The sequence below is a fragment of the Macaca nemestrina genome, chromosome 8, assembly GCF_043159975.1.
Source record: "Macaca nemestrina isolate mMacNem1 chromosome 8, mMacNem.hap1, whole genome shotgun sequence".
Classification (NCBI taxonomy): domain Eukaryota; kingdom Metazoa; phylum Chordata; class Mammalia; order Primates; family Cercopithecidae; genus Macaca; species Macaca nemestrina.
In genome coordinates, this window is record NC_092132.1 from 117,526,466 (window position 1) to 117,553,490 (window position 27,025).

General features: G+C 38.8%; 1 protein-coding gene across 4 annotated transcripts in view; it reads right to left on the reverse strand.

The window, feature by feature from the left end:
* Window positions 1-27,025, reverse strand: part of LOC105476597 (potassium calcium-activated channel subfamily U member 1) — a 166,682-nt gene that overhangs the window by 125,964 nt on the left and 13,693 nt on the right. For 3 of the 4 annotated variants that reach the window (XM_071068397.1, XM_071068396.1, XM_071068394.1), the window contains exons 3-10: window positions 19,002-19,063; window positions 17,774-17,864; window positions 16,660-16,771; window positions 15,626-15,701; window positions 14,285-14,360; window positions 8,719-8,889; window positions 7,058-7,149; window positions 4,688-4,798 (exon numbers count right to left, since the gene is read on the reverse strand). In XM_071068397.1, the coding sequence (XP_070924498.1) occupies window positions 4,688-4,798; window positions 7,058-7,149; window positions 8,719-8,889; window positions 14,285-14,360; window positions 15,626-15,701; window positions 16,660-16,771; window positions 17,774-17,864; window positions 19,002-19,063 (791 nt within the window). Of the gene's footprint in view, window positions 1-4,687; window positions 4,799-7,057; window positions 7,150-8,718; window positions 8,922-14,284; window positions 14,361-15,625; window positions 15,702-16,659; window positions 16,772-17,773; window positions 17,865-19,001; window positions 19,064-27,025 lie in introns of all 4 variants that reach the window. The other variant, XM_071068395.1, reaches the window with a different exon arrangement.

Below are 27,025 nucleotides of genomic sequence, written 5' to 3' on the forward strand. Positions count from 1 at the left end.
CCAACCCCACGACAGGCCCCAGTGTGTGATGTTCCCCTTCCTGTGTTGTGTTCTCATTGTTCAGTTCCCACCTATGAGTGAGAACATGTGGTGTTTGGTTTTCTGTTCTTGCGATAGTTTGCTGAGAATGACGGTTTCCAGCTGCATCCATGTCCCTACAAAGGACATGATCTCATCCTTTTTTAAGGCTGCATAGTATTCCATGGTATATATGTGTCACATTTTCCTAATCCAGTCTGTCATTGATGGACATTTGGGTTGGTTCCAAGTCTTTGCTATTGTGAATAGTGCCGCAATAAGCATACGTGTGCATGTGTCTTTATAGCAGCATGATTTATAATCCTTTGGGTGTATACCCAGTAATGGGATGGCTGGGTCAAATGGTATTTCTAGTTCTAGATCCTTGACAGATCATCACACTGTCTTCCACAATGGTTGAACTAGTTTACAGTCCCATCAACAGTGTAAAAGTGTTCCATTTCTTCACATCCTCTCCAGCACCTGTTGTTTCCTGACCTTTTAATGATTGCCATTCTAACTGGTGTGAGATGGTATCTCATTGTGGTTTTGATTTCCATTTCTCTGATGGCTAGCAATGATGAGCATGTCTTCATGTTTCTGTTGGCTGCATAAATGCCTTCTTTTGAGAAGTGTCTGTTCATATCCTTTGCCCACTTATTGATGGGGTTGTTTGTTTTTTTCTTGTAAATTTGTTTGAGTTTTTTGTAGCTTCTGCGTATTAGCCCTTTGTCAGATGAGTAGATTGCCAAAATTTTCTCCCATTCTGTAGGTTGCTTGTTCACTCTGATGGTAGTTTCTTTTGCTGTGCAGAAGCTCTTTAGTTTAATTAGGTCCCATTTGTCAATTTTGGCTTTTGTTGCCATTGCTTTTGGTGTTTTAGACATGAAGTCCTTGCCCATGCCTATGTCCTGAATGGTATTGCCTAGGTTTTCTTCTAGGGTTTTTATGGTTTTAGGTCTAACATTTAAGTCTCTAACCCATCTTGAATTAATTTTTGTATAAGATGTAAGGAAGGGATCCAGTTTCAGCTTTCTACTTATGGTTATCTAGTTTTCCTAGCACCATTTATTAAATAGGGAATCCTTTCCCCATTTCTTGTTTCTGTCAGGTTTGTCAAAGATCAGATGGTTGTAGATGTGTGGTATTATTTCTGAGGGCTCTGTTCTGTTCCATTGGTCTATATCTCTGTTTTAGCACTAGTACCCTGCTGTTTTGGTTACTGTAGCCTTGTAGTATAGTTTGAAGTCAGGTAGCGTGATGCCTCCAGCTTTGTTGTTTTGGCTTAGGATTGTCTTGGCAATGCGGGCTCTTTTTTGGTTCCATATGAACGTTAAAGTAGTTTTTTCCAATTCTGTGAAGAAAGTCATTGGTAGCTTCACAAGTATGGCATTGAATCTATAAATTGCCTTGGGCAGTATGGCCATTTTCACGATATTGATTCTTTCTATCCATGAGCATGGTATGTTCTTCCATTTGTTTGTGTCCTCTTTTATTTCACTGTAGTTCTCCTTGAAGAGGTCCTTCACATCACTTGTAAGTTGGATTCCTAGGTATTTTATTCTCTTTGAAGCAATTGTGAATGGGAGTTCACTCATGATTTGGCTCTCTGTTTGTCTGTTATTGGTGTATAAGAATGCTTGTGATTTTTGCACATTGATTTTGTAACCTGAGACTTTGCTGAAGTTGCTTATCAGCTTAAGGAGATTTTGGACTGAAACGAAGGGGTTTTCTAAATAGATAATCATGTCATCTGCACACAGGGATAATTTGACTTCCTCTTTTCCTAATTGAATAGCGTTTATTTCTTTCTCTTGCCTCATTGCCCTGGCAAGAACTTCCAACAATATGTTGAATAGGAGTGGTGAGAGAGGGCATCCCTGTCTTTTGCCAGTTTTCAAGGGGAATGCTTCCAGTTTTGCCCATTCAGTATGATATTGGCTGTGGGTTTGTCATAAATAACTCTTATTATTTTGAGATACGTTCCATCAATACCGAATTTATTGAGAGTTTTTAGCATGAAGGGCTGTTGAACTTTGTCAAAGGCCTTTTCTGCATCTATTGAGATAATCATGTGGTTTTTGTCTTTAGTTCTGTTTATATGCTGGATTACATTTATTGATTTGTGTATATTGAACCAGCCTTGCATCCCAGGGATGAAGCCCACTTGATCATGGTCCATAAGCTTTTAGATGTGCTGCTGAATTTGGTTTGCCAGTATTTTATTGAGGAATTTGCATTGATGTTCATCAGGGGTATTGGTCTAAAATTCTTTTTTGTTGTGTCTCTAGCCAGATTGTTGTGTTCCATGCATTGTTGACTAGCGGCTTCCACATAGGTACATTCACAGGGAGCTGGAATGTCCAAAGTGGCTATACACACGATTGTTGCTTTAGCTATATGACTAGAGTAGCTGACAGCTGACTGGGTCTTCTCTCCAGCAAGGTAGTATGGCTTTTTACATGATGACTCAGAGCTCCAAGTGGAAGCTGGAACTGTCAATCCTCCTAAATGCTAGGCCTGAAGTAGCAAAGTATCACATCTTCTGTGTTCTATTTATCAAATTAAGCCACAAGTCAGCCCAGATTCAAAGGAAGAAGAAAGAGAATTCACATTTAAATGGGAGAAGGGGCAGGAGTATATCATAAAAGAAAGAAATGTTAACAGCTGTGTTTTATAGATTGTGATAATTGTTTTAAAGGAAACAAAACAGAGTAATGAGATAGAAGGAAATTAGAGGACACCAATTTAGACAGAATGGACAGGGACTGTCTCTCTGAGTGGGAAGGATGTGAATAAATTGGTTATATAAAGGGAGAAGAAGAGCTTTGGAGCACAAAGAACAAACAAATAAAGTGGCCTTTAGAGAAATTTTGGGAAGACAAGATTTAACTATGAATAGGGTTGTGATAGTGGAGAAGAAATGGTAGAAATAGAATTAGTATTTACATGTGAGAGAAAATTAATGGTATTGATGAAAACGTATATAGGGATTGAGGGGAACAGGAGTACCAGAGATAATACTCAGTTTTCTGTTTTAAGGAAGTATATTAATCAGGTCTCATTCACTAGGATACAAAATGTTGTTTGCTTTCCTTCTTTTATTTTTGTTTGTTTGCCTTTGAGTTGGAAAGGAGAACACAAGATCATGAGTTCACTTTTGAGAATGTTGAGCTTGAGGGGCTTCATAACACTAAAAATATCCAGGAGGCAATTAGTTGTGTAAATACAAAGCCACAGAGAATGTCTAAGGGAAGATGTAAATTTTTGGAGTCATCGGAGTATAGATGAAATTAACAAAATTCTATATAGATATTTTCCACATTTTTCTCCATTAAAAAATATTATTCATTATCTTGGGAAGTACATACAACAACACACATTAGTCCATAAAAATGCAACGGCAGGTAAAACATGTCACACATCTATTGATTTCCTCTCTATCTCAACTGGATCATAATAATTAGCTTTTAATCCCTAGTTTTAGTACTCTTTGTTTCTACTATTTTCTAACAAAAGATTTAAATAATGCACAAATTGCTAGAAAGATGGACATGGTGATGCTACTTAAACAAAATTCTTGGCTGTCAGTAACATCGTAGAGTGCTTCAAACTGCTATCGGGTTATTCCATATATGAGGGCCCAGATTTATGGTGAATTGAACATGTCATAATGTAAAAGCAGAGTGCTCAACTACACAGTGCCCAAAGATAGAGGCGATGCTATATACAATCCCATGTAAGATCAAAATGTCATTTCAAAATCTGGCTGACTTATTTAGTGAATGATATTTGTGTAACTGATGAATCATTTGAGAAAAATAAAGAAGTTAATTCTCTACACATCAGGCAAAACAATTCCATGGATCTTAAACACTAAAAGAATGAGCTGACTGGAGTGCATGCAAATCAAACACTTCTGTATGAAAATAAAAGTACGAAAAAAATTAAAAGGTGAAAGTAGGAAGAAAAACATGTATAACATGTAACACAAAATGACCAGTATCAACATATATTGAGTAGAAAAGTCAGTAAAGCAACAGGTAATCAATCCACCTAATAGAAGGGGATGAAAGACAGAAAAATTTCAAAAAGAAAAGCCAACAGTCAAAACATAGAAAATTAGTCAATCTTACCAAATTGAAAATTATAAAATTAAAATATAAGAAATCATTTTGTATACCTAAGCTATGCTTAAAATCTTTCTGTACTAAATATGTATTTCCCAGTGCTCGACAAAATATTTGACTTAGGCTCTGCTAGTGGAAAGATAGACTGCATAGGACAAAAACGGCATCAAGAACAATCATTTCTGTATTGATTTGAACTTCCCATTTCTAATTCTCAGAATTAACAGAATAATAGTTACCAAGTGCACCAGGCTTTTGCATAAGATTACAGTCATATATGATAATAATGTGTAGTGTAACCTAAATGTCAAATAGTAATCACTTAAATCATATTAGTACCTATGCAGAAAAACATCTGACAAGACATATTCCAAAATATTTGCAGAGATTAGCGTGGTCAAAGATTTCTTTTTTGTTTTGTTTATGATCAATATCTAATTTTTCTATAAATATTGTGAAGGTGATTTTCTTGCATTAAAAATATTCACTCATATTTTAAGTATTCATTTAGAACCCATGAGCCATACAGATATACTTACTCTCCCAGGAAAACAATTTCGGTATTGATCTCTCCTGACTTGCGACGGAGGAAATTCCTCAGGAAAGCGGTCACACTGTCCACGGTGATGTTTCCACAGACCACAATAAACCTAGGCAGCAAGAACAGGTGAGGTGGATCATCCGAGGAACACAAGCACCTTCCTGTCAGCATTTAGAGATGAATAATTAGCTTAAACTTAGTTTTCAATAAATATGGTATTTGCATCACCCATTTTTTTTTTTTTTTGAGACAGAGCTTTGCTCTTGTTGCCCAGGCTGGAGAGCAATGGCGTGATCTCGGCTCACTCCAACATCCACCTCCTGGGTTCAAGTGATTCTCCTGCCTCAGTCTCCCAAGTAGCTGGGATTACAGGCATGCGCCACCATGCCCAGCTAATTTTGTATTTTTTTTAGTAGAGATGGGGTTAATCCATGTTGGTCAGGCTGTTCTTGAACTCCCAACCTCAGGTGATCTGCCCACCTCAGTCTCCCAAAGTGCTGGGATTACAGGCATGAGCCACCATGCCTGGCCTACCTTACCCAGATTTTAAACGTTGAAACACTAAGGACTGCATTTCTAATACAAAAGAAGCATCAGATATCCACAGTCTTCTATCTCATCTCAAGTAGAATATGACTCCAAACATTTAAATTGCACCTAGCTTTTCAAGAATACAAGAGCAACTATTATTATTGCTAGATTTTTCACATTTATTTATAACTTATAATACATTTTTCACTTCATTTTTCCGCTTGATTCCTAGTTGTCTGATATACGGTTTTTTTTGTTGTTGTTTGTTTTTTTCTTGAGGAGCAGAAAAGTTCATCAATTTTTCCAGAGCCAAATATCATGGCTGAGAAAGCACCACATTCCAGATTGTTTCAGCTTATCTTCCACATTTACAAATATCTAGGAGTTACAAAAACATGAGCCCAGTGGAGGGACATCGAAGACAGGTGCAGAACTCCATGCACGTAGTTTTTGTCGTGAAAAATTTTTTTAGGTTTAATGTATTTAAAGGAACTATTTTCCTCCTATTACTCATTGAAGAAAACTGAAAACATAATTTTAGCCTAAGTTAACGTTAACATTCTCAGACCTATTGACTGATTTCGTATGTGCCCCAAAGGCTTTTCCTGAGACAAATGAGGCCTGATTTTGGCTTATCTAGTTAAATTCATTGCTTCTCACTATTTATTTTTTGTTCATTTCATCATATTTTTCCTTTCCTCTTCATAGTCCTAGGTCAATTATAGTTTTCATACAACTATATTAAGAGACTGCTTTGAGGGGGTCTATCTCCATTATGCGTCTTTCATTACAGCAGACAGGGACTAAGATTTTAAAAGGATCACATCTAATTTAAGATCTCCAATTCAGGCGGGGCGCAGTGGTTCACGCCTGTAACCCCAGCACTTTGGGAGGCCAAGGCGGGCGGATCACGAGGCCAGGAGATCGAGACCATCCTGGCTAACACGATGAAACCCCTTCTCTACTAAAAATGCAAAAATTAGCCGGGCGTGGTGGCGGGCGCCTGTAGTCCCAGCCACTCGGGAGGCTGAGGCAGGAGAATGGCATGAACCCGGGAGGTGGAGCTTGCAGTGAGCCGAGATCGCGCCACTGCACTCCAGCCTGGGCAACAGAGGCAGACTCTTGTCTCAAAAACAAACAAACAAACAAACAAACAAAACCCTCCATTTCATTTTTTTTGTCTTAGAAAGGAAAAAAACCTAATGGAAGCTAAGGTAACATGAATCCAAGAAGAAATAATATAAAAACAACTCCACTCCATTTTCCTCCTGGGAACACATGGCTGTGGTATGGAAAAAAAATCAGTCATCTAGGAGGCGCTACAGAAGACAGGGTAGAAACTTCTCAGGCGGGCAAATCCTCACCATAAATGAGCCCCAGATGGTTTAGGGGAGCTTTGGCTAAGACAACTGAATTAAACTAATTATTTTAAATTGGAGTCATGGCTTTAATCTTATCCATTATGTAAAATTAGCCATAAGCTACCCACACAAGGAAAATGAGTCAGACAATTGATAATGACTATAGGAGAAGTTAGTGAAAAGGAATGTACAAATAGTGCCATAATCAATAATATTTATTGACAGTGAATTACAACATTATCTGTCATTTTAGTTGATTTAGTATTCTTATGGGCATCTATGTAGCAATTTGTGTCAAGTAGCAAATATCATTTTCTTATGGTATTTAGTTTAGCACAATCTTTTTTAGTGAATGCAGGATGTTACTGATATATTCACCTTGGCTTCTACAGCTAAGCCAGACAACAGATGTCTAGAACGAGATACGTGGCTAATAGAATTTCTTAAACTGTAGAAATACTTAAAACACTACTTACTTCTTTCCTTTGAGTGCTTCATAGGAACTGGTGTATTTCCTCTTGTTAGCAAACAGTTCCACCATTTCAGGTATATAGTTTGCAAACAATATCTAAAATTGATCAGCAAATAAAATCTTAGTTCCAATTATATTGATGAATACTCCAAAAATTTCAAGATTAGAAAGGAAAAGGAGGGTACATAAAACTTTCTGTCATCTAAGAGTACATGATAGCATGTTAAAAGGGACCCCGTTTTTCTTCCTTATTTCAGCCTTTGAATTTTGTTAAAATTTAACATAAGGCTTTTCTGTATTCAAAATGATGAAAACAAAGGAAAGCAGCAAGGTGACTTCTCCACATGTCTTATCATTTCATCACTTTTGTTTTTGTTTTTGTTTCTGTTTTTGAGGCGGAGTCTCTTGTCTGTCTCCCGGGCTGGAGTGCAGTGGCGAGATCTTAGCTCGTTGCAACCTCCACTTCCCAGGTTCAAGCGATTCTCCTGCCTCAGCCTCCCAAGTGGCTGGGGCTACAGGTGCCTGCCACCAGGCCTGACTGATTTTTGTATTTTTAGTAGAGATGGGGTGCCTCCATGTTGGCCAGGCTGGTCTCGAACAGGTCTGGAACTCCTGACCTCAGGTAATCCGCCTGTCTTGGACTCACAAAATGCTGGGATTACAGGCCTGAGCCACTGTGCCCAGCCCTGCTTTTAATTAATTAATTACTTTTTTTTGAGATGGAGTCTCGCTTTGTCGCCCAGGCTGGAGTGCAGTGGCGTGATCTCGGCTCACTGCAAGCTCCGCCTCCCAGGTTCACGCCATTCTCCTGCCTCAGCCTCAGTAGCTGGGACTACAGGCGCCCGCCACCACGCCTGGCTAATTTTTTATATTTTTAGTAGAGACGGGGTTTCACTGTGTTATCCAAGATGGTTTCGATCTCCTGACCTCGTGATCCGCCCGCCTTGGCCTCCCATAGTGCTGGGATTACAGGCATGAGCCACCGCGCCCGGCCGCCCTCCTTTTATCACTTAAAACTTCCCTTCTCACTGACTTTATTCTATTTGGAGCTTGGAAAAATGAAAGCATATGGGACAGAGGAGGGTTAAGAGACAATGACTGAAAAAAAGGCATGTGAGACCGTGGATGCGTAGGTATCAAATAAGTGGAGTGGAGAACTCTGTTGTGGAATTTAAGGAATTGAAATGAAAGTCACTAAAAGAAAAGAAGGCTTTTGCCTTTGCTACACCCGTAAGCCAGGCACAGATGTTCACATCTCTAAAGTTAAACGCTGTTTTAGTGAAAGGTTACTCATTTGAGCTGGGAGGAATGGAATTTTCTTCAGATCAAATCTCAAATAGCCTTCCTCTAGAAGAAAGACTTTAGTTTGATGGGCAAACTATGAAGGAAGATAGGTTTGCTCAAATCAATGTAGAGCTTAATCAGGAAAGTCTGCTTCTTTTGTCTACCATCCTTCATCCCTGGAAACCGAGCAATTTTATCCTGAGCTCCAGGTGATGCAGTTTGGAAAATACGGGATCTGTGCATGTTTTCATTTGCCCTTGACACGTGCCCCAAGTAATGCAACATTCACTCTTAAACCTATATTGCTTCATTGATTACCACTAACCAAATATTTTCTGGTTTATGTAACTATATTCAAAATATATTAAAAATACTCTTCACCAAACTCCCCAGTGTGAAGAATATGATGAATGTCCGTCCTAAGGATGTCTTGGCTACCACATCTCCAAAGCCAACAGTTGACGTTGTTGCCATGACCAGGTAAACTGAATCAAAATATGATATATTCTGTGAATTTCTACCTTTGAGCCAGGGATCACCAGAATTTTCCACCTGTCCAAAGAGAGAAGACTCAGGAAACGTCTCTGAATAGAATCCAAGAGAAGAGTTTTAAAGAATAGGCAAAACACGAGATTAATTGCACTTCATTCAATCCAAATGAAATACCAAATGGCTTTCAGGTTGCTATGAAGAGTTTACATAAATGGAAGAGTTTGTAAATCACGGGTAGTGAGTGTAAAGTCTTGGTTTCCTTAATTGTGATCATTGCCGAAATCTGAGGGGGCTTGTAGCTGCAGGACAGCATTTGAAAAGCTCCACAGGGCACAGATGCCTCTGTGCTCTCTTTTCAAGTAGGTGCAAGCATTGCATCCTGGAGCCAGGGGACTCCAAAGGCTCTCAGACTGAGCAATTATAACATATTCTCACTTTTAAACCAGATTAGGATTATCATTAAAGAAAGAAGCGCTTAAATGAGCACTTCATTTCAGTAAGCTTAAGCATATAGAATGCTGTTGTCTATGGAAAAACAAACCAATTTTCCAAGTTGTTTATCTCTTTGCACAATGGTCTTTTTGTTGATTAAAAAAAAAAAAACCTTTAAAAATATTTTCTTCTGATTTTTTCTTTGAGTCTTCACCTTTCAAGAAAACTAAATGTATCAGCTTTTTTTATATTAGATAAATGAAGTAACTTAGACATTTATATCATATATAAATTTATTATAAATATGTGTAAAATATTATGTAACATATATATAACATACATTTATACATATATAGCTTATAATAAAATTTTTTTTTGTTTTTTCTTTTTAGACCTTTTTTCCTCCTCACCTCACATATTTTCTAGATGTTTACATTTCTATTTAGCACAAAAGATGATAAAATCTTAGAGATGTCTAACTGGGGGAAGTGGGCTTTTTGTTTTGTTTTCAAGAACTAGGATGGAAATTAGAAACCATGCAGTTTGCTCAGATATTTGTTCCCTTTTTAAAAGTGATGTGCCAAGTGCTGACCCTTTCTTAAATTTAATGAATAGGTTAAGAGTGTGGACCCCTATAATACTCCACTCCAAAGTAAGAATGGGATTATATGTCTGTTCTTAAGTCTTATGGCTGATAGTGGATACTGTTGCAAAGTCACTGACTTCTGGAGTCTTCACTATTTTCCAAGACGTACATTACAAGAAAACCAAATTTAAGTCACACAGATTTAAATCATTCATATTTATTTGCAGAGTTCCCTTTAAGCTAAAATCCCATAGTGTCTCTTACAACTCGTAGTACAGGGATTCAATATTATCCCTGCACAATATGTACAAAGTAAAACTAAATTTATTTTAATCTGGAAATATCCTTTACAATTTTTTAAAGAAGGCTTTAAAATTTAACTCATTGTCCTTGGGAGTAATAATTTGGTGTTTCAAATCCCTTTCCACTTCCTCAGTATCTCTTTAGTTTATGGAGGAAGGGAGTTGGCAGCCTTCTGTGGGTCTACTTATTCACATTGTTCTTCCTCTTAACCATGTTAGCGTTGACCCATCAGTCCAAGGTGGGAAATACAGTTAAGGTAAAGTATTACGGACTAATGTTATCAGACTGAATCATTATCTACTTTAACCACATATTTCAAAACTGAATTCTTATTATTTTAAACTTTGTTTCAACTTTAGATGAGATACATTAGGAAGAAGAATATGAGGACATTCTCTCATCTTCTCTTACCTGCCCATCAACATTTATATTAGCTATATTACTTTTACTTTGTGCATCTACATTCTATTCTGTAGTGATAATTACCTTGATTATGTCTTAGCTCTATTTTATATCCATTCAGTAATCACTACCACTACTTTTTTGTTTTGTTTTTGAGAGAAGTCTTGCTCTGTCACTCAGGCTGGAGTGCAGTGGCATGATCTCGGCTCACTGCAACCTCCACTTCCTGGGCTCAAGCAATTCTCTTGCCTCGGCCTCCCAAGTAGCTAGGATTACAGGTGCCTGCCACCACACCTGATTAATTTATCGATTTTTAGTAGAGACAGGGTTTCCTCATGTTGGCCAGGCTGGTCTTGAATTCCCAACCTCACGTGATCCGCCCCTCCTTGGCCTCCCAAAGCTCTGGGATTACAGTCATGAGCCAAGCAGCCTGACCAAAATATCATGGTTTTTTTTTTGTTGTTGTTTGTTTGTTTTTTGAGATCGATTCTCACTCTGTCACCCAGGCTGGAGTGCAGTGGCATGATCTCAGCTCACTGCAGCCTCCATCTCTCAGATTCAAGTGATTCTCCTGCCTCAGTCTCTCGAGTAGCTGGGATTACAGGTGCATGCCACCATGCACAGCTAATTTTTTTGTATGTTTAGTAGAGATGAGGCTTCATTAGCCAGGCTGGTGTCGAACTCCTGCCCCCCAGTGATGCACCTGCCTCAGCCTCACAAGTAGCTGGGATTATAGGCACCTGCCATCATACCCAACTAATTTTTGTATTTTTAGTAGAGATGAGGTTTCACCATGTTGGCCAAGCTGGTCTCGAACCCCTGACCTCCAATGATGTGCCTGCCGTGGCCTCCCAAAGTGCTGAGATTAAAAGGGTGAGCCACCGTGCCCAGCCACTACCACTACTTCTTACCATGCCTTCCCCATTCTTGAATTCTCTTTTCATTCATCTCCTATGTGGCTGAATTTTATCATTAAGCTATTAATACAGATTCAAAAGAAGCTCACTGGTGCGTTACCCCTTGCATGCTTAAAATGACAAGACAGGTTACACTTTCTTTTATGCAAACTTTATAGACACTGCTGTATCATCTTCTGGTATTGATCTATATTGCCAAGAAACCTGAAGCTGGTCTCATTGGTTCCCCCCCTGTATAAATCTTGTTTTGTTCTGCTTGGATTATCTTTTTATCCCTGAATGTCTGTAACTGCTCCAATATATGATTAGAATTAATATCTTAGAATTATCTTTCTTGGAATACAGTCTATCCTTTAATCTCCAGATTCAACACCTTATTCTAAAACACTTTTCTGGCACCATTTATTATTTTCTGTAATACTCTAATGATACTTACAGTAGGTTGAATCAATATTGTCCCACTTTCACGTTTCTTTTTTACAACCATTTGAGTATCTCTGTTATTTTCCATGTCAAGATTTTTGCTCCAGTCCTGTCCATCATGTTTCTGAATGTGATTTTGTCAAATGTATTACATTTTGGTTCCCTCTAATGTGGTTTTTAGCTCTGTAATACTCTTCTTGTTATTTTTCTCTGATGTCTTTTGGCCCACTTTCAATTACTTCTATTGTTTAATAATCCCTCAGTTAAAACCGTATAAATATTCTGTGAAGGATCATTTTCAGTTTTTCTAAAAAAATTATTTATTTTTTTAAATACAAATGGCTTTTTTCCTTAGCTTTTCCTTTGTTCCCTTGGGCAAATTATCTTAATTGTTGCTCTCATAACTGTTTTATTTTGTAACTTCTATTATGCTAATGTTTCTCTCGCTTTCCAATACACCTTCTTGTTGTTTTTAGCAAAATTTAGGCACAGGTGCCATATTGATTCATTTCTAGTTAATATTAATCTTTGAATGATATCATCTTTTAGCTGAAGGATAGTATGAGAATGGGAAGATGGTGAGTTAGGACAACCATAGCTTTTATTTTGGCTTGTCATTTCAAATATCCCCTCAATAAAATCTGCTATCCTCTTTGCTCTGGGATATAGTTCTTCTAGGTTTTTAATGTTCTAGAAATTGGTATGGCTCAAAGTGGCACCATTTAATTCACATGTCATCTGATTGCTTCTCCTCTTTTCTGTGCTTACTTCCTTGCTGGAGGTCTCCTTTCCTGGGAGACCAGATGTCCAGCAGGGAAACATGCTCACATCCTTAGAGAAGTGGAGCAAAACTACAATGATTCAAGTAGGCCTGGCAGAGACTGTGTTAAACCCAAGAGCACCTGCTGTACATAGGGAGAAGATTTTTTTTTTTTTTTGATGGAGTCTCGCTCTGCTGCCAGGCTGGAGTGCAGTGGCACGATCTCGGCTCACTGCAACCTGTGCCTCCTGGGTTCAATCAATTCTCCTGCCTCTACCTCCTGAGTAGCTGGAACTATAGATGCATGCCACCACGCCTGGCTAATTTTTGTATTTTTAGTAGAGATGGGGTTTCACTATGTTGGCCAGGATGGCCTCGATCTCTTGACCTTGTGATATGAAGCTATTCTTCAGCTATAGCTGTTGGTGGCCTTGGGAGAGTGGGATTATTAGAACCTTATATTTTCCTGAAGAATTCAGAAATTCTGATTTTTATCTGAGCTCTTCATAAAAGTCAGCAAGTGACAAAAAATAGCAAACAAAAAATTGAAACATAATTAGGTCAAATATAATAATATGCTTGTAGGCCACATTTAGGCTTCGAGCTTCTCATTGAAACAGCTATTAAAGGAAAAAGAAAAAAGCCCTAATGACTTTTCCTTTAGCATCCTGTGGTGGCCATGAGGTTTCTAAAGGGACACTAATGTCTACTTGTCCCCTGGTGGGTCCAGGACTCGAAGGTTCAATTCTCTAAATCCAGGAATCAGCCTTTACTGCTGTGACACTTCAGGACAATCTCTTTCCTTCCTGAGTGCTGTCGAGGACGTAGAGAGCTTCAGATTTCTTGAAGGTTCATATCCTTGTTTGCATTTGACATTTTTCTTGTTGAATTGAACAATGGTAACTTTTTAGTGTATTTTTAAATTGTTATTGTCTTACATTAATTTTGAGAGAAGGGCTCAGATAAAAAAAGACCTGTTATGAATTCTGTTTTGTTTATCTCAAAGGCTTTTGCAGGCTTTTAACATTTCCCATCAATTTCTGTATTTGCTAATGACTGCTCCTCAACTGTCCTCAAAAAGTAAGGTCCAGGAGTTCCTTTCCTATGGTTGAGATCCATTTCCTAGATTTCTTATTACGTGGGATAAGAACCAGCCTTTCCTATAGGCAAAGGAGGCAGCTAGGTTTACAGATTGATTTCAGGAGGATCAAAAAAGCCCCCAAACTTCCCTTTGCAACAGTAACTCCTCCCTCATATGTCTCCAGCATTTATAAGTCTGAAATCCTGTAACTGGCTTCATTTCCTTCACTTTTTAATTTTTTTTAATGCTAGAACTCTTATGAAGATACAGTGATACATTTTACTTATTGCTGATACTTTTGGAGCTTACTGGGTCTTTCCCTAAGAGTAGGTTTTGAAAGTTGGAAGAGGAAACAGAGACACCTTGATTGTAGGATATGCATAGTTGTGAGAATATGAGGGTAAAGAAAACCTGAAAATGGGAAGTAGAAAGACACACCTCTAACTGGCTTACAGTGGTGGAGACAGGGGCTCAGCAGGTTCCCTTCCATTTTTCAAAAAACGGATGCTGGTAACAACAGACACCACTAGGAATTGTGATGAGATGCTTACCAGGTGAATGAATCCTGCAGCTGTGAACCAGGTACTGAGAACTATTGACAATAGTTTGGAAAACTTCACTGAGTTACTAGAGGAAGAAAGACAAAGAGCTGTTGGGTCTAACAGATTCCAGAACAACATAAACACCTCATCCTCTAAGATGTTGCTACACAAAGTGTGGCTCATGGACCAGAAGGAATGGCGTTACCCGAGAACGTATTCGAAATGCAGCATCCCAGTCCCTGCCCCGATCTCTCAATCTGCGTTGGTACAAGATTCTCTGCTTGATTCACATACACATTAGAGGTTGAGAAACACAGCTTTAAAACTCGCCCAGTTACATATACTTGTTTGGAAAGTCTGAATTTTGCTGCGATATCCACTAGCCTCGTATCACTTTTAAAATATGCTACATGTGGATCATAGAGATTGTTGTATTGTCCAACATAATAATATGCAATGCATTATGCCAGGAATCCAGGGAGTAGAAATCCAGGGAGCACGTTTGCAAAATAAAATTCTGAACAGAACACAAAAATATAAAGTCACTCAGGCTGCTGAACTGATAACAGGGTCTTCAAGTGAAGAAGGATGAGAGGGGCCCTTGTCACCTAAGGAGAGTCCTAGAGTTTAGCTGAGATCTCTCTGGTTTTCAGGCAGGACCACCTGTCACACAGGAGCAGCCTTTCCTCCTCCAGCTTCTCCATAATTCATAAACACATAGAAATGAAATCCACCTGGCCTCTAATATTTGATGCTTCTAGTTTGACTGTCAAGGCATGGAGATTTTGAGTGGGTAACAGATCAAACTGCTCAAAACTTTACAAGTATTGCTGCTCAAAGGCAGTTTGGATTGTGTTCTTGTTGTCTGGAAATACTTAGGTGGCTATATTTCTGCAAGCAATAGTTCACTGCTGGCTGCTACTGGGTAACATATGCTTCAAGGAATTGTTTTATACTTTAACGCCTGAAGAATTATTTCTTTTTCTTTACCTAGCCAGGAGAGACATGCGTTGTTAAAGCAAATATATGGAACCAATGCCTCTGAATTGTTTTGACTTTTTTTTTTTTTTGGTGGAGGGACCTAGAATTAAAACCTAAATAAACTTATACACCATAGCTTTACAAAACAAAGACTAAACCAGCTATTTAAAATGATTGCAAAGTTTTCAGCTAGTTTAAGATGCAATATAATGGGAGAATGTGAACAAATAATATTTTGGCAGCTGAGAGATTTCATGATCTTTGCACTGAAATTCTGATAAGAAATGCATTGAGTTTAAGGTCCAGTTAATACATTCATTTTCTAATCCAAACTAGTAAGTAAGCAGTACTTCGGTCAGGGCTATTTACCTGGTCTTGATGGCTCGTAGAATTTGCAAGATTCGAGGGAGTTCTAGCAGCCGCAATGCTCTTAGGAACCTTAAACCTACAAACCAGTGGAAAGAAGAAAGCTGCCAAAATCAGAGGGTCACCCCAGAGGGAGCCTACGTTATAACATCATTGGAATTGCTTACATTCTTTTTCTTCTTGACATGTTCCAAATCTGTTCTGTTATAGGTGTAACAGCTTAAGCTGTAGTTCAAATACTAGCCCTGACACTGTTGTAACCTAAGGCAATCCCCTCACCGTCTCTAGTTCCTTATCTGTAAGATGGGAATGTAAAATGTAAAATGTTACTATTATAATAGTACCAACCTCACAGAGTTGTAGCATCCCTATCAAGCATGTAGAAGCATGCCTGACATATTATGGGGACTATTCATTTTACTCTATTTAACCCTTCTTTAGAACAGAGAGCAAATTTTCCCTTAACCACTTAAACTCCTGACATTACAGTCTCTATGATATGCTTCACAATGTTTGTATAATACTTTACTTTAGGTGGTATGATAATGTTAGCAAGGAATGGAATTCATATTTATTTTATGAAACTGATAAAAGCTACATAATGTCCATGCACTGTCAACACATTCACCTTAAAGACAAAACAATTAATTAAATAATTCTCTAAAATGCCATAGTACATATGGAGGTGATGATTAGCTTTTAAAGACAAAGGGAGGTTTTTCACCTCCCCCAGGTCCTGTGGGATCCCAGCATAAAGGTGTCATGAGGGGAATGAGATGTTGGTACCTTGCCTCTCACATGACAAATGCAGTCAATTCCATCAACACCTATTGAACACCTACTGTGTGCCTGCTGCATTGCAAAGTGTTAAAGTTAAAAGGTTTCTGCAAGTGTATTGCAAAACCATACTATTAAGGTGAGGGGTTTTTAAAATGACAGTCAGGCATTAAGCAAAAATGAAAAATAGATACTTATAAATGAATGTTGAGTTTTTATTTTTTCATAGATATTGCTACCAGTTCCCACAGCACACTTACCTAGCCAATTGCTCTTCAAATAGTAAGAAATAAAGGTTGGTGGGATGGTAAAGATGTCTACGATAGAATTCATCTCCAGCCAGAACTTGATCTTGTCATCAGCTGCCATAAACTATGAAACGGAAACAGAATAACACAAATTCTGTTACCCTCAAGAATTTTAAAGGAACACAAGAGACAGCATTATTCAGCTACATTTTACTTATCAGCTGAAGCCTTGATCTCCTTCTGTTTTACATATACACGGACACGTATATTTATATGCTATGTGGATGCTTTGGGAGGCCAAGGCAGGCAGATAGCTTGAGGTCAGGAGTTTGAGACCAGCCTGACCAACATGGTGAAACCCTGTCTCTACCAAAAATACAAAGATTAGCTGGACATGGTTGCAGGCACCTGTAATCCCATCTACCCAGGAGGCTGAAGCAGGAGAACCATTAGAACCTGGGAGGTATAGGTTGCAGTGAGCGAAGAATGCATCATTGTACTCCAGCCTAGGTGACAAAGCAAGATCCTGTCTTAAAAAAAAAAAAAAAAGATATGTTTTTATATATAGCATGCCTATATATACATACATATATGTGTATATTTTATATACACACATTAGTCTCCCACAAACAAGGAATGAATAAAGAGATTGAAATCTAGATCTAGAAAAGGTCTTAATAAATACCTCTAGAGAGAGAGAAATATTTAACAAATGAGTGTAACAAAATGAAATAAAGATACAAAGTTATTTTCCACAGTTGTATTGCAGGCATGCCACCAGTGGAGCCAAGGACATCTCCAGAGACTTGCTACTCAAGTTCTGCTCGTTTGACTTTATTAGTAAAGATGGGAAGCCAGTAAGGAGGCCATGGGAACACGATGATGGCATTTAACAAAAGAATCACTTTCATGCTGTATTGGAACTTTTAACCTGGTTTAGGGTTTCACGTGCAAGAGAAAGAGTTTTTAGGGATCAGTATATATTTAGCAAGTTAGGGCACAGATGATCTATCTTTAGAGTTTGAAAACTCAGGCAGATTGTAGGACTAACTGAGACACAGTTAGTTCTCTGTATGTTGTGCCTGCGGTGTTTGGATATTCACTCCCACTTTCAGTAGGTACTTACTCTCAATCCAAAATAGAAACTGAAGAAAGCATTGAAAACCAAATCAACAGGAATGGTTTTATCTTCGTATGATGAACAGCTTCCAACAGGGCTGGGAAAGAAAGAAGGACAGTTTGTGAAGATGAACATTTTAAAAGTGATGTCTATATAAGATCAACTAAAGGGAAAGAATAGGAAAATTTTTCTTTATTCACCGTGAATCCAGATACTTAAGTTCAGATCTCAAGGAAATTAACTTTTCTTTTGGGAGTAGAGGAATGCATGAACAAAACCAGTGGACTGCCCATGGCACTGGAAATAACAGAAAAATTACCCACAATTTCTTTCGTAGGATGTATTGGTTCTATTTCCATTTTAACAATGGGGATTCAGAGCCAGAGAGATGAGGGAGCTCTTCCTGGTTTGCAAGATCATCTATCTAGTCAGTATATTTCGACTTTATTCTCTTCTGATACAGAGATACTCTAGGTCAAATGGATTGATTTGAACCAATTTCAAAGAAAATCTCCTAAAAGATCTCTTAGGAATGTACAATGCAAAGACAACCAGTTTCCCTAGGTTCTCTAAAGTTGTCTGGCTTTCTGCGGCCCTGCAATCCCAAGTCCATTTTAGCTAGAAATCCAATATAATTCCCAGGTGATTGACATGGAATTCAGAGTAGAGTGGGCTTTGTCCAAAATAGCTGCCCTAACCCTGAGCAATAAGAAGGGGATGCTTTCAGAGACAGCAGGCAACAATTCGCTTCTTTGTCGCAGGTGAGGGCTGGCATTTTCCTTTCTTAATACCATCCGAAGTTGCCTGAAACCTATGAGAAACCCTGAAACTACAACAGAGTTTCTGCTCCAACACCCAAGGAAACCAAAAGTTTCTGCTCCAACACCCAAGGAAACCAAAGACATATAAAATCTTTATGAGTGGCCTAAGTGAGGGAAAGAAAGCTGAAGGCTGGTGTCCCAGAGACTCCAGAATAAATCTGGGGTGGGGGTTGCAGACCACCCTGACCCCTAGCAGTGGAAGGTGGCAGGATACAAGGAAACTCTTGTATATTTTGCAGAGCTGGGCTTAGTGCTTACTGGGAGAGGCCAAACACATCATTCTTTATAAGCTTGTGTGTGTGCGTGCATGTGTGTGTGAAAGTATATTAAGCATTATTCCTGAGGAGAAAATTCCAAATTAGCCGAGCAATGTACTGATATAGCAGACAAGCATGGCTGGACATTGTACTCACTCAGCAGAATTGATGAAATAGATAATAAGAGACCCAATGCTTAGTACAAAGACAAGGATCACCTGAAAATGAAAAACAGGAACAAATGTCTAAATCCACTTTATTTGCATTAAACAACATCGACAAAAGCTTGTTTTCTCTTTTTACTGTGCCTGTGCATGTACAGCCATTTATTCACATATTCACTTATGTTAGTATTCATTCATTCATTCATTCATTTATCGATTCAAGAAAAGTTTTTTTTTTGAGACGGAGTCTGGCTCTATTGCCCAGTCTGGAGTGCAGTGATGCGATCTCAGCTCACTGCAACCTCCGCCTCCCGGACTCACGCCATTCTCCTGCCTCAGCCTCCTGAGCAGCTGGGACTACAGGCGCCCACCACCACGCCTGGCTAGTTTTTTTGTATTTTTAGTAGAGACAGGGTTTCACCGTGTTTGCCAGGATAGTCTCGATCTCCTGACCTAGTGATCCGCCTGCCTCTGCCTCCCAAAGTGTTGGGATTACAGGCTTGAGCCACCACGCCTGGCTGATTCAAGAAAACATGATTGGACCTTTCCTGACTATTAAAAAAATGAATATGCACCCATTTTACTTACTTAATTTTCACTTGCATACATTTCAGAATACACAGTTTGTTCTTCTTGCACTTCTAGAGGCTTTTAATCTTTGATCTCAAGAGGCCCTATCTTGTGATCACTTATTCACTCATCAAACATCTATTAAGTGCTTAATAGGCATTATGCAACTTATCACACGCTAGAAAAGAAGGGGTTATGGGAAATAGACCCTGGATTTGAATTGCTGGTTATACTATAGAAAAAATTACAGACATGTATTCCCTAAAGTATAGCCAGAATTTTCCCAGTAGCGAAAATGCTGCAAGTGAGAAGAAGGGGGTTTTTTCCTATGCCAGTGCCTCGGTAAAACAGGGATAACTCGGGGAATGCAATTAGAAACTGTCCATTCAAAGCCCTGAGGGTGTTTGGATGAAACCGTTGGCGGCCTTAATGCATTTCAGGTTAATTTTAGGTAATTTAACATTCCTCCAGTTATTTCTTGTTTCCAAATGATCCAGCTCTTGAACATGTTCAGTCCAGTGTAATTCTAATAATGAAACTCTGGATTTTTATTTAGGATTAAATCTTCTCTTAATTTTAGCTCAGATATTCCTTGGGTGGGCTATGTATATTGTGAAAGGACTCGGTTTCATCTCTATTAACCATTTCTAGGTTGTTATTCCTGGATTCTGCTGACTAGGCCAGCACTGACCTCTCCAGAATTGTAGCTCCATCTGGGGAGGGATCAGAAAAGGGAGATGAGAGAAAGAACTTGCTTCTCTGACTGGTGTTAGATCATGGTGCTCACACCCTGGGGCTCTCTGGCCATGAAAGGTCTTTAATGTTTACTTTCATGGTGGTCCCATTGTTCTTTGGAGATTCCAACTGAATTCATGTTCAAATTCCACAAAGATTTCTCTCGCTCCTCTTGTGACCCAAGTACTCTTCTGTTCATCAGTGAGCAACATACACAAAGATCCCTGCCCCCTCATGGACATCACAGCCTGGATGACAAATGAAGATAATTAATATGCAAATCATCTGATATGTTAGAAGTGAAATTCTTTGAAAATAAAACAAAGCAAAATAAAGGGGGAAAATGCAAGGGGAAGAAGGGGAAGAGGGAAGACAATCTTTTTGATTTGTGGTTCCCTTATTTCTGTGAAGCCTGTTCTCTCACAGCCACTCTTCTCTCGCTACTTCCTACCCTCCTATTTTCCGCAGGAACCCTTATCCTCCCAGATCCCCCGTTCAGCTGGTTATAGAAGTCTCTCCCCTGTGATTCATGTTTGGCCCATGGAAACTCTTAAGTTTTCTTTGCTCCAACAAACACTGGAAGGGACAGATTATGTCCTGGGTGGCAACTCGTCTGACACAAAGCAGCTAGCCAACAGTGAGCCACAGAGGAGGCACAGACCTGTCCTCTGTGCTCCCAAAGTTCCAAGGAAGGCAAATTGAGATTTCTGAGTGGTCCCTCTTCAGCTTCCTGTCCTACGTTTGAGATGAGAGGAAAGTACCCTCACATTTCTCCAACAGCAGAGTCCCTTCCAAAAATGCTCTTCTATTTCAAATTTACCCTAGTTTACAAGTGATTGGGTAAGAGGTTAGGAGCTTCAACTGGTTTTCTTTCAAGAGCTTTGTATGTGGTAGTGCTGGCGTCTCAGCTCTTATTGTAAGTTCCATTTTTGTTTTGTTTTTGGTTTTTTTGAGACGGAGTTTTTCTCTTTTGCCCAGGCTGGAGTGCAGTGGCGCAATCTCGGCTCATTTTAACTGCCGCCTTCCTATTTCAAGCAATTCCCCTGCCTCAGTCTCCTGAGTAGCTGTGATTACAGGCACCTGCCACCACACCTAGTTAATTTTCTATTTGTAGTAGAGATGGGGTTTCACCATGTTGGCTAGGCTGGTCTTAAACTCCTGACCTCAAGTGATCTGCCTGCCTTGGCCTCCCAGGTGCTGGGATTACAGGCGTGAGCCATGGCGCTTGGCCCTGTGAGTTCCATTTAAAAAATCTAGGTTAAGTGTTGATGAAGATAGTACTAAGTTTGATGGTCTCATGCAGATATTCAGTTGCAACTGTGGTCTGAAGCTCAGAAGAGTTGTTGGGAGTGGAGATATATATGTGTTTGTGTGTATTTATACACACATATATACATTTAACCACAGCATATTGATAATTATTAATAATTTTAATGAAATCCTTTTACTTTTATTTACATATGATTATGTACATTTTTTCTCTTATGAAATCCCATAGAAGGTTCAAGTAAAAATCATATATTGACAGATTTCTGGAAAGATGATGGCATACATGCCTTACTTTTACAACCCCCCAACCCATGGAAATGAACAAAAACAGGTAAGTAAATTTAAAAAGAAAAAAAAATTGTCAAAACTAAGAATTGAATACCACAAACCCAAAGAACATTACCCAGAAATCATAGGAAACAAACAGCAAAATATATATTAAAACCAAAAGAAGGCACTGGGAGCTGACAGCTTTGTGGACACTAAGGAGAGGAAAGATCACCTGATGCCCATCAAGCAGACCCTCCAGAGACAAAACTCCTTACCCGAGGAATTACAAGTAATTGGGCTTTCCTATTACCTAAAGCAGGCATCTGGTTCCATGTTTCTTTCTCCCAAATTTACAAGTAACCAGAATTTCTATACATCTCTGGATTGCATGCATGTCAAAACTCATTGCGCAACCCTTGTTGACATCAAGGCACCACGATGTCTACAAATGTAATCATTTATGCAGACCTATGGGCTAATATGGTTCAAATTTCCCATAAGCTCCTGCTTGAAGGTCCAAAACACCCCTAAGGAAAAATCCATCTCAGCATAATCAGTCCTCTTTTGCTGAAGCACCCTGCTGCACACTCAGTCCTGTTTTGTCAAAGCACCTTGGTGCCCACTCAGTCCTGTTGCTACACACTCAGTCCTGCTTTGCTGAAGCACCCTGCTGCCCACTCAGTCCTGTTTTGCTGAAGAACATTGCTGAACTCTCCTGCAGTTTTCTTTCCTTCCGATAACACTTTCCTTTTTCAAACCTGTTATACTGTTGTCAATCATTCTTACCAACTCTCAAGATGAGTACTTTCCGATGCTAGGGCTCTGACTGACACTGTTCAGTGAGTCGGGTAGAAATGATAGATAATTCTGAGAAGAGCTGTACATTTTTCACTGGGTTGGAGGAGCAAAATCCGGAAGAGCTGACTGTTCAGAGACGGGTAGAAAGCCCTCTACCTGAGCCATGGAGACCATGGATTGGAGATGGGGCCACCCAGCTGAAAGTGGCGGAGAGGAGACACCCTGAGGCTGAGCAGTCCCGGAGAAGGAACCTCTTGGCTAGTGGCAACAGTTCTTTTTCTAGGAAGCACATTAGAAAGAAATCAAAGAAAAATTAACTGAAAGAGTGGAGACCTCATCCGGACAGAGCCTTGTTTGTAGAGTTGCTGGCCTCAGCCTTATTTCCCACGCTTATCTTTATGAGGAAACGCATAGAAACCTGGGACTTTGATTTTCACAACTGGATTTAAAAACCCCTGTTTAGTTAGCGGATAGTTGTGGGGTCTTCAGATAAGAAACAAAATGCAATGCTTTTTAAAAAGGGCACCAGGAGTACTCTAAACCTTGGGAATAGTAACATACCATGGAGGAGTGCCTGTTTCATGAGAAGTAGAGGAAAACAGGAGGATCAGGCAAAGAAAGTACATGGAGTGACTTTCATGAAAGAGTTAACACAGAATCTGTTACGATTTAACATTTTAAAGTTACAATTAGAGTTTCTAGTGAGACTTGAGAGGATATTATACTGATGAAATAAATGCAGCCTACAATCAGAAGGAACAATAAGAGAATGAGAGAAGTCTTAGGGCAGGAGGGAATGTGACTGACAAAATTGATATCTCAATGGAGGTACTGAATAGCAGAATGGCTACTGATGAAAGTGAACTAGAATAAAGGAATTCTCCAAAACCACCAAGCAAAAAAACCGAGATAAAAATTATAATTAAAAGGGCAGGGGCCTGGCACAGTGGCTCATGCTTGTAATCCCAGCACTTTGGGAGGCCAAGGTGGGAGGATCCCCTGAGGTCAGGGGTTCAAGACAGGCCTGACCAATATGGTGAAACCCCATCTCCACTAAAAATACAAAAAAAAAAAAAAAAAAAATAGCCAAGTGTGGTGGCATGCGCCTGTAGTCCCAGCTACTCAGAAGGCTGAAACAGGAGAATTGCTTGAACCCGGGAGGCGGAGGTTGCAATGAGCCGAGATTGCACCACTGCACTACAGCCTGGGTGACAGAGTGATACGCCATAAAATAAATAAATAAATAAATAAAAATAAAAGGCAGGGAGGTTAAATGCAAGAGAAACAACTATAATGGGCATTCTAGAAGGATAAGACAAACACTTCTACCCACCCCCCCAAGGAAAAAAAAAAAAAAAGAATAGCTAAAGAAAAAAGCAAAAGGTGATTCCCTGAACTGAAAACTAACCTGAGTCTAGATTGAAAAGGCCCACCAAAACTTGTCAGGGAGGAAACATTGAAAGAAGACACACACACAGCCATATCATGGGGAAATTTCAGATTTTGAAGATAGTCTATACTTTTCTATATTGGAAAATATAAAAATACAGGTTATCTGCAAACTAAAGAGAGTAAGACTGACTTTGTAATTCTCCTTTCTAATCTGTATCAATCAGGATCCGAAAGGGAAAGCAGAAGTCATACCAGTCATTTTAAGAGAATTGAATTTTAAAAGTTTATTAAGTAGGATTGGAGGATCAGAAAGGCAAAAAGAGGAATATGGGCGTAACTCACTGTGAGCTTCTGCACCCCAGTGCCTGCGGGATCAACAAAAAAGAGATTGGAATTCTCAAAATTTAGTAGTTTAAAAGAGGTGCTCTTTGGAGTTGGGATTCAGACTATCGACGATAAGAGTCAAACTCTGTAAAATATTTGAAGTGATTTATTCTGAGCCAAATATGAGTGACCATGGCCCATGACACAGCCCTCAGGGGATCCTGAGAACCTGTGCCCAAGGTGGTCAGCGTGCAGCTTGGTTTTATACATTTTAGGGAGGCATGAGACAGCAATCAAATACATTTAAGAAATACATTGGTTTAGTACGGAAAGGCAGGACTCAAAGCAGTGGTGGGGAGCTTCCAGGATATAGGTAAATTTAAACATTTTCTGGTTGACAATTGGTTGAGTTTGTCTGGAGACCTGGGATTGATAGAAAGGAAATGTTCAGGTTAAGGTAAAAGACTGTGGAGACCAAGGTTCTTCTGAAGTCTTATGATAGCTGCCCTTAGAGACAATAGATGACAAATGTTTCCTATCCAGATCTTTAAAACTTGCTGGACTCTTAGTTAAGCTCTTTAGGACTGGGAGGGCCTGGAAGAAAAAGATCTAGCTATGTTAATAGAGATTCTTTACACATGCAAATATTCCCCCACAAAGGACAGCTTTGCAGGGCCATTCAAAATATGGCAAAGAAACATGTTTTGAGGTAAAAATATTTTGACTTTCTTCTTCTGGCATAGTGTTATGCCAGTCAGATTGGAAAGTAACTCACAATATATAGGGTTAAATAAAACCTATCGATGAGAATTTACGGTTTGTAGGGCATGACTCCCTACATCCCTTAGATAGGAATTTGGGCAAGATAAAATAATCAGAATTTAGTCCTCAAGATCTAAGAGGAAGGATCCCAGCACAGATGGTAATTGTGCCTCTGCAGTGATGCTGTGAGCTGCTTGTGGCAATGTTGGAAGAAAAAAAAAAGGAAACAAGAATCAAGTACGACAATTGGATTAAAAATCTGTTGAGTAGGTGGGACTGAAAGGAACAGACACAAAACATAGAAGCAACAAACAGCTCCCTTTTCTGACCTCTAGGCTTCCTGCCTCGTCTTATACTCTCTATTGGCAGAGTCTAGGAGCAAGCTTACAGAAGAGACACACTTGCTGAGTTCTGGCCCCGCCTCACAAAACAGAGGAGAGAGGCTATATTGGGAGCTGCTAGACAATAGCTTAGTACCTGGCATGTGGCCCTAAGTGCTAGAAAACACTGGAGCAGCTTTTACAGAGTTTTAGGAAAAACAGATTGCAAGCCAAGAATTCTAAACTCAACCACATTGTTGTTTACTTGTAAGAGCAAAAAAAAAAAAAAAAAAAAAAAACACATTTTTGGACACTCAAAGATTCAGAAAGTATACTACCCACACTTCCCCATGGCAAATGAATATGGGCACTTCTTTAAAAAAAAAAAAAAAAAAAAAAGAAGAAAAATTCAGAAAGAAATGGTATGTTATGTAAGAAAAACTGGTACATAATAAAACTGATAAAATTAGGTTTTAGTGTAATTTTAGACTTTAAAGTAAACGTTAAGAAGGAATCATACTACATGTATAATGCTACCTGACCTCCCCTGCAATTATTCTCATACAAAAGGAGCATATAGATACAATAAACACACAAAGATACACAGAGAAATATAGGGCAGATAGTTTGTTCTGCATTTGATTTACATAATGTGTATAATAGTCTATTAAAATTAAATTAGCCACATTAGAGGATGCCAAAAAATAAATTAAAGTAATAAAAAAAATAAAGTAAAAATGTAAATATCAGCCAATGGTCAGTGCTTACTCTGCCTTGAGTGGTTTACATGTATTATGATAGAATTCTCCTTGCAACACTCTAATGGGTGTTATTATAACCTTCTTTATATTCATATTATGTGAATGAATTCCAATTTAGAAAAATTAACTCACTCAAGATTACATACTAGGAAGTGGAGGCGTGAGTGTTTGAACCGAAATCTCCTGAAATTCACAATCACCATGTAGTTCTGCCTCTCTGGTGAGATAGGAAATTCAGACCCTAGCAGAGCTCCTAGTGTGTATCCAATACCTGTTCTCTCTTTCTTTGCTAACAGATCTCCCATTTGTTTGTTTAAGCCACTAATATTTAGATATTCTATTATGCAGTACATTTAATCTCTAAATATTATAATATAAAGACCAATAAAATAGATCACCATAAAGGAAAATGATCACATTCTCCTGGCAAATTAAAAAATAAATGTATTTTTAAATCAACACAAGAACAAAAATCCAGCTATATGACACTTCCAAGAGACATACTTAAGAGGAAATAAGAAAGAAAGATTGAAAGAGAGCTTGGCAAAGATATCCCAGTAGGAATAAAATGAAAACAGGAGGATCAATGTTACATGCTAATATTGCATTCTAAAATATTCCAGCAAAAGCAAAACAAAGCCAAAAATAATACAAAATTTGGCAAAAATGGATATTTCATATTGATAAAAGGCACTATCAACCAAGAAGATGCAATAGGTGACTTTGTATATCAGTGGATATCATATAAGAATATATCATTCAAAGTCTGCTGGAAATACATGACTGTCAATAAAACTAAAAAATTATAAATGAAG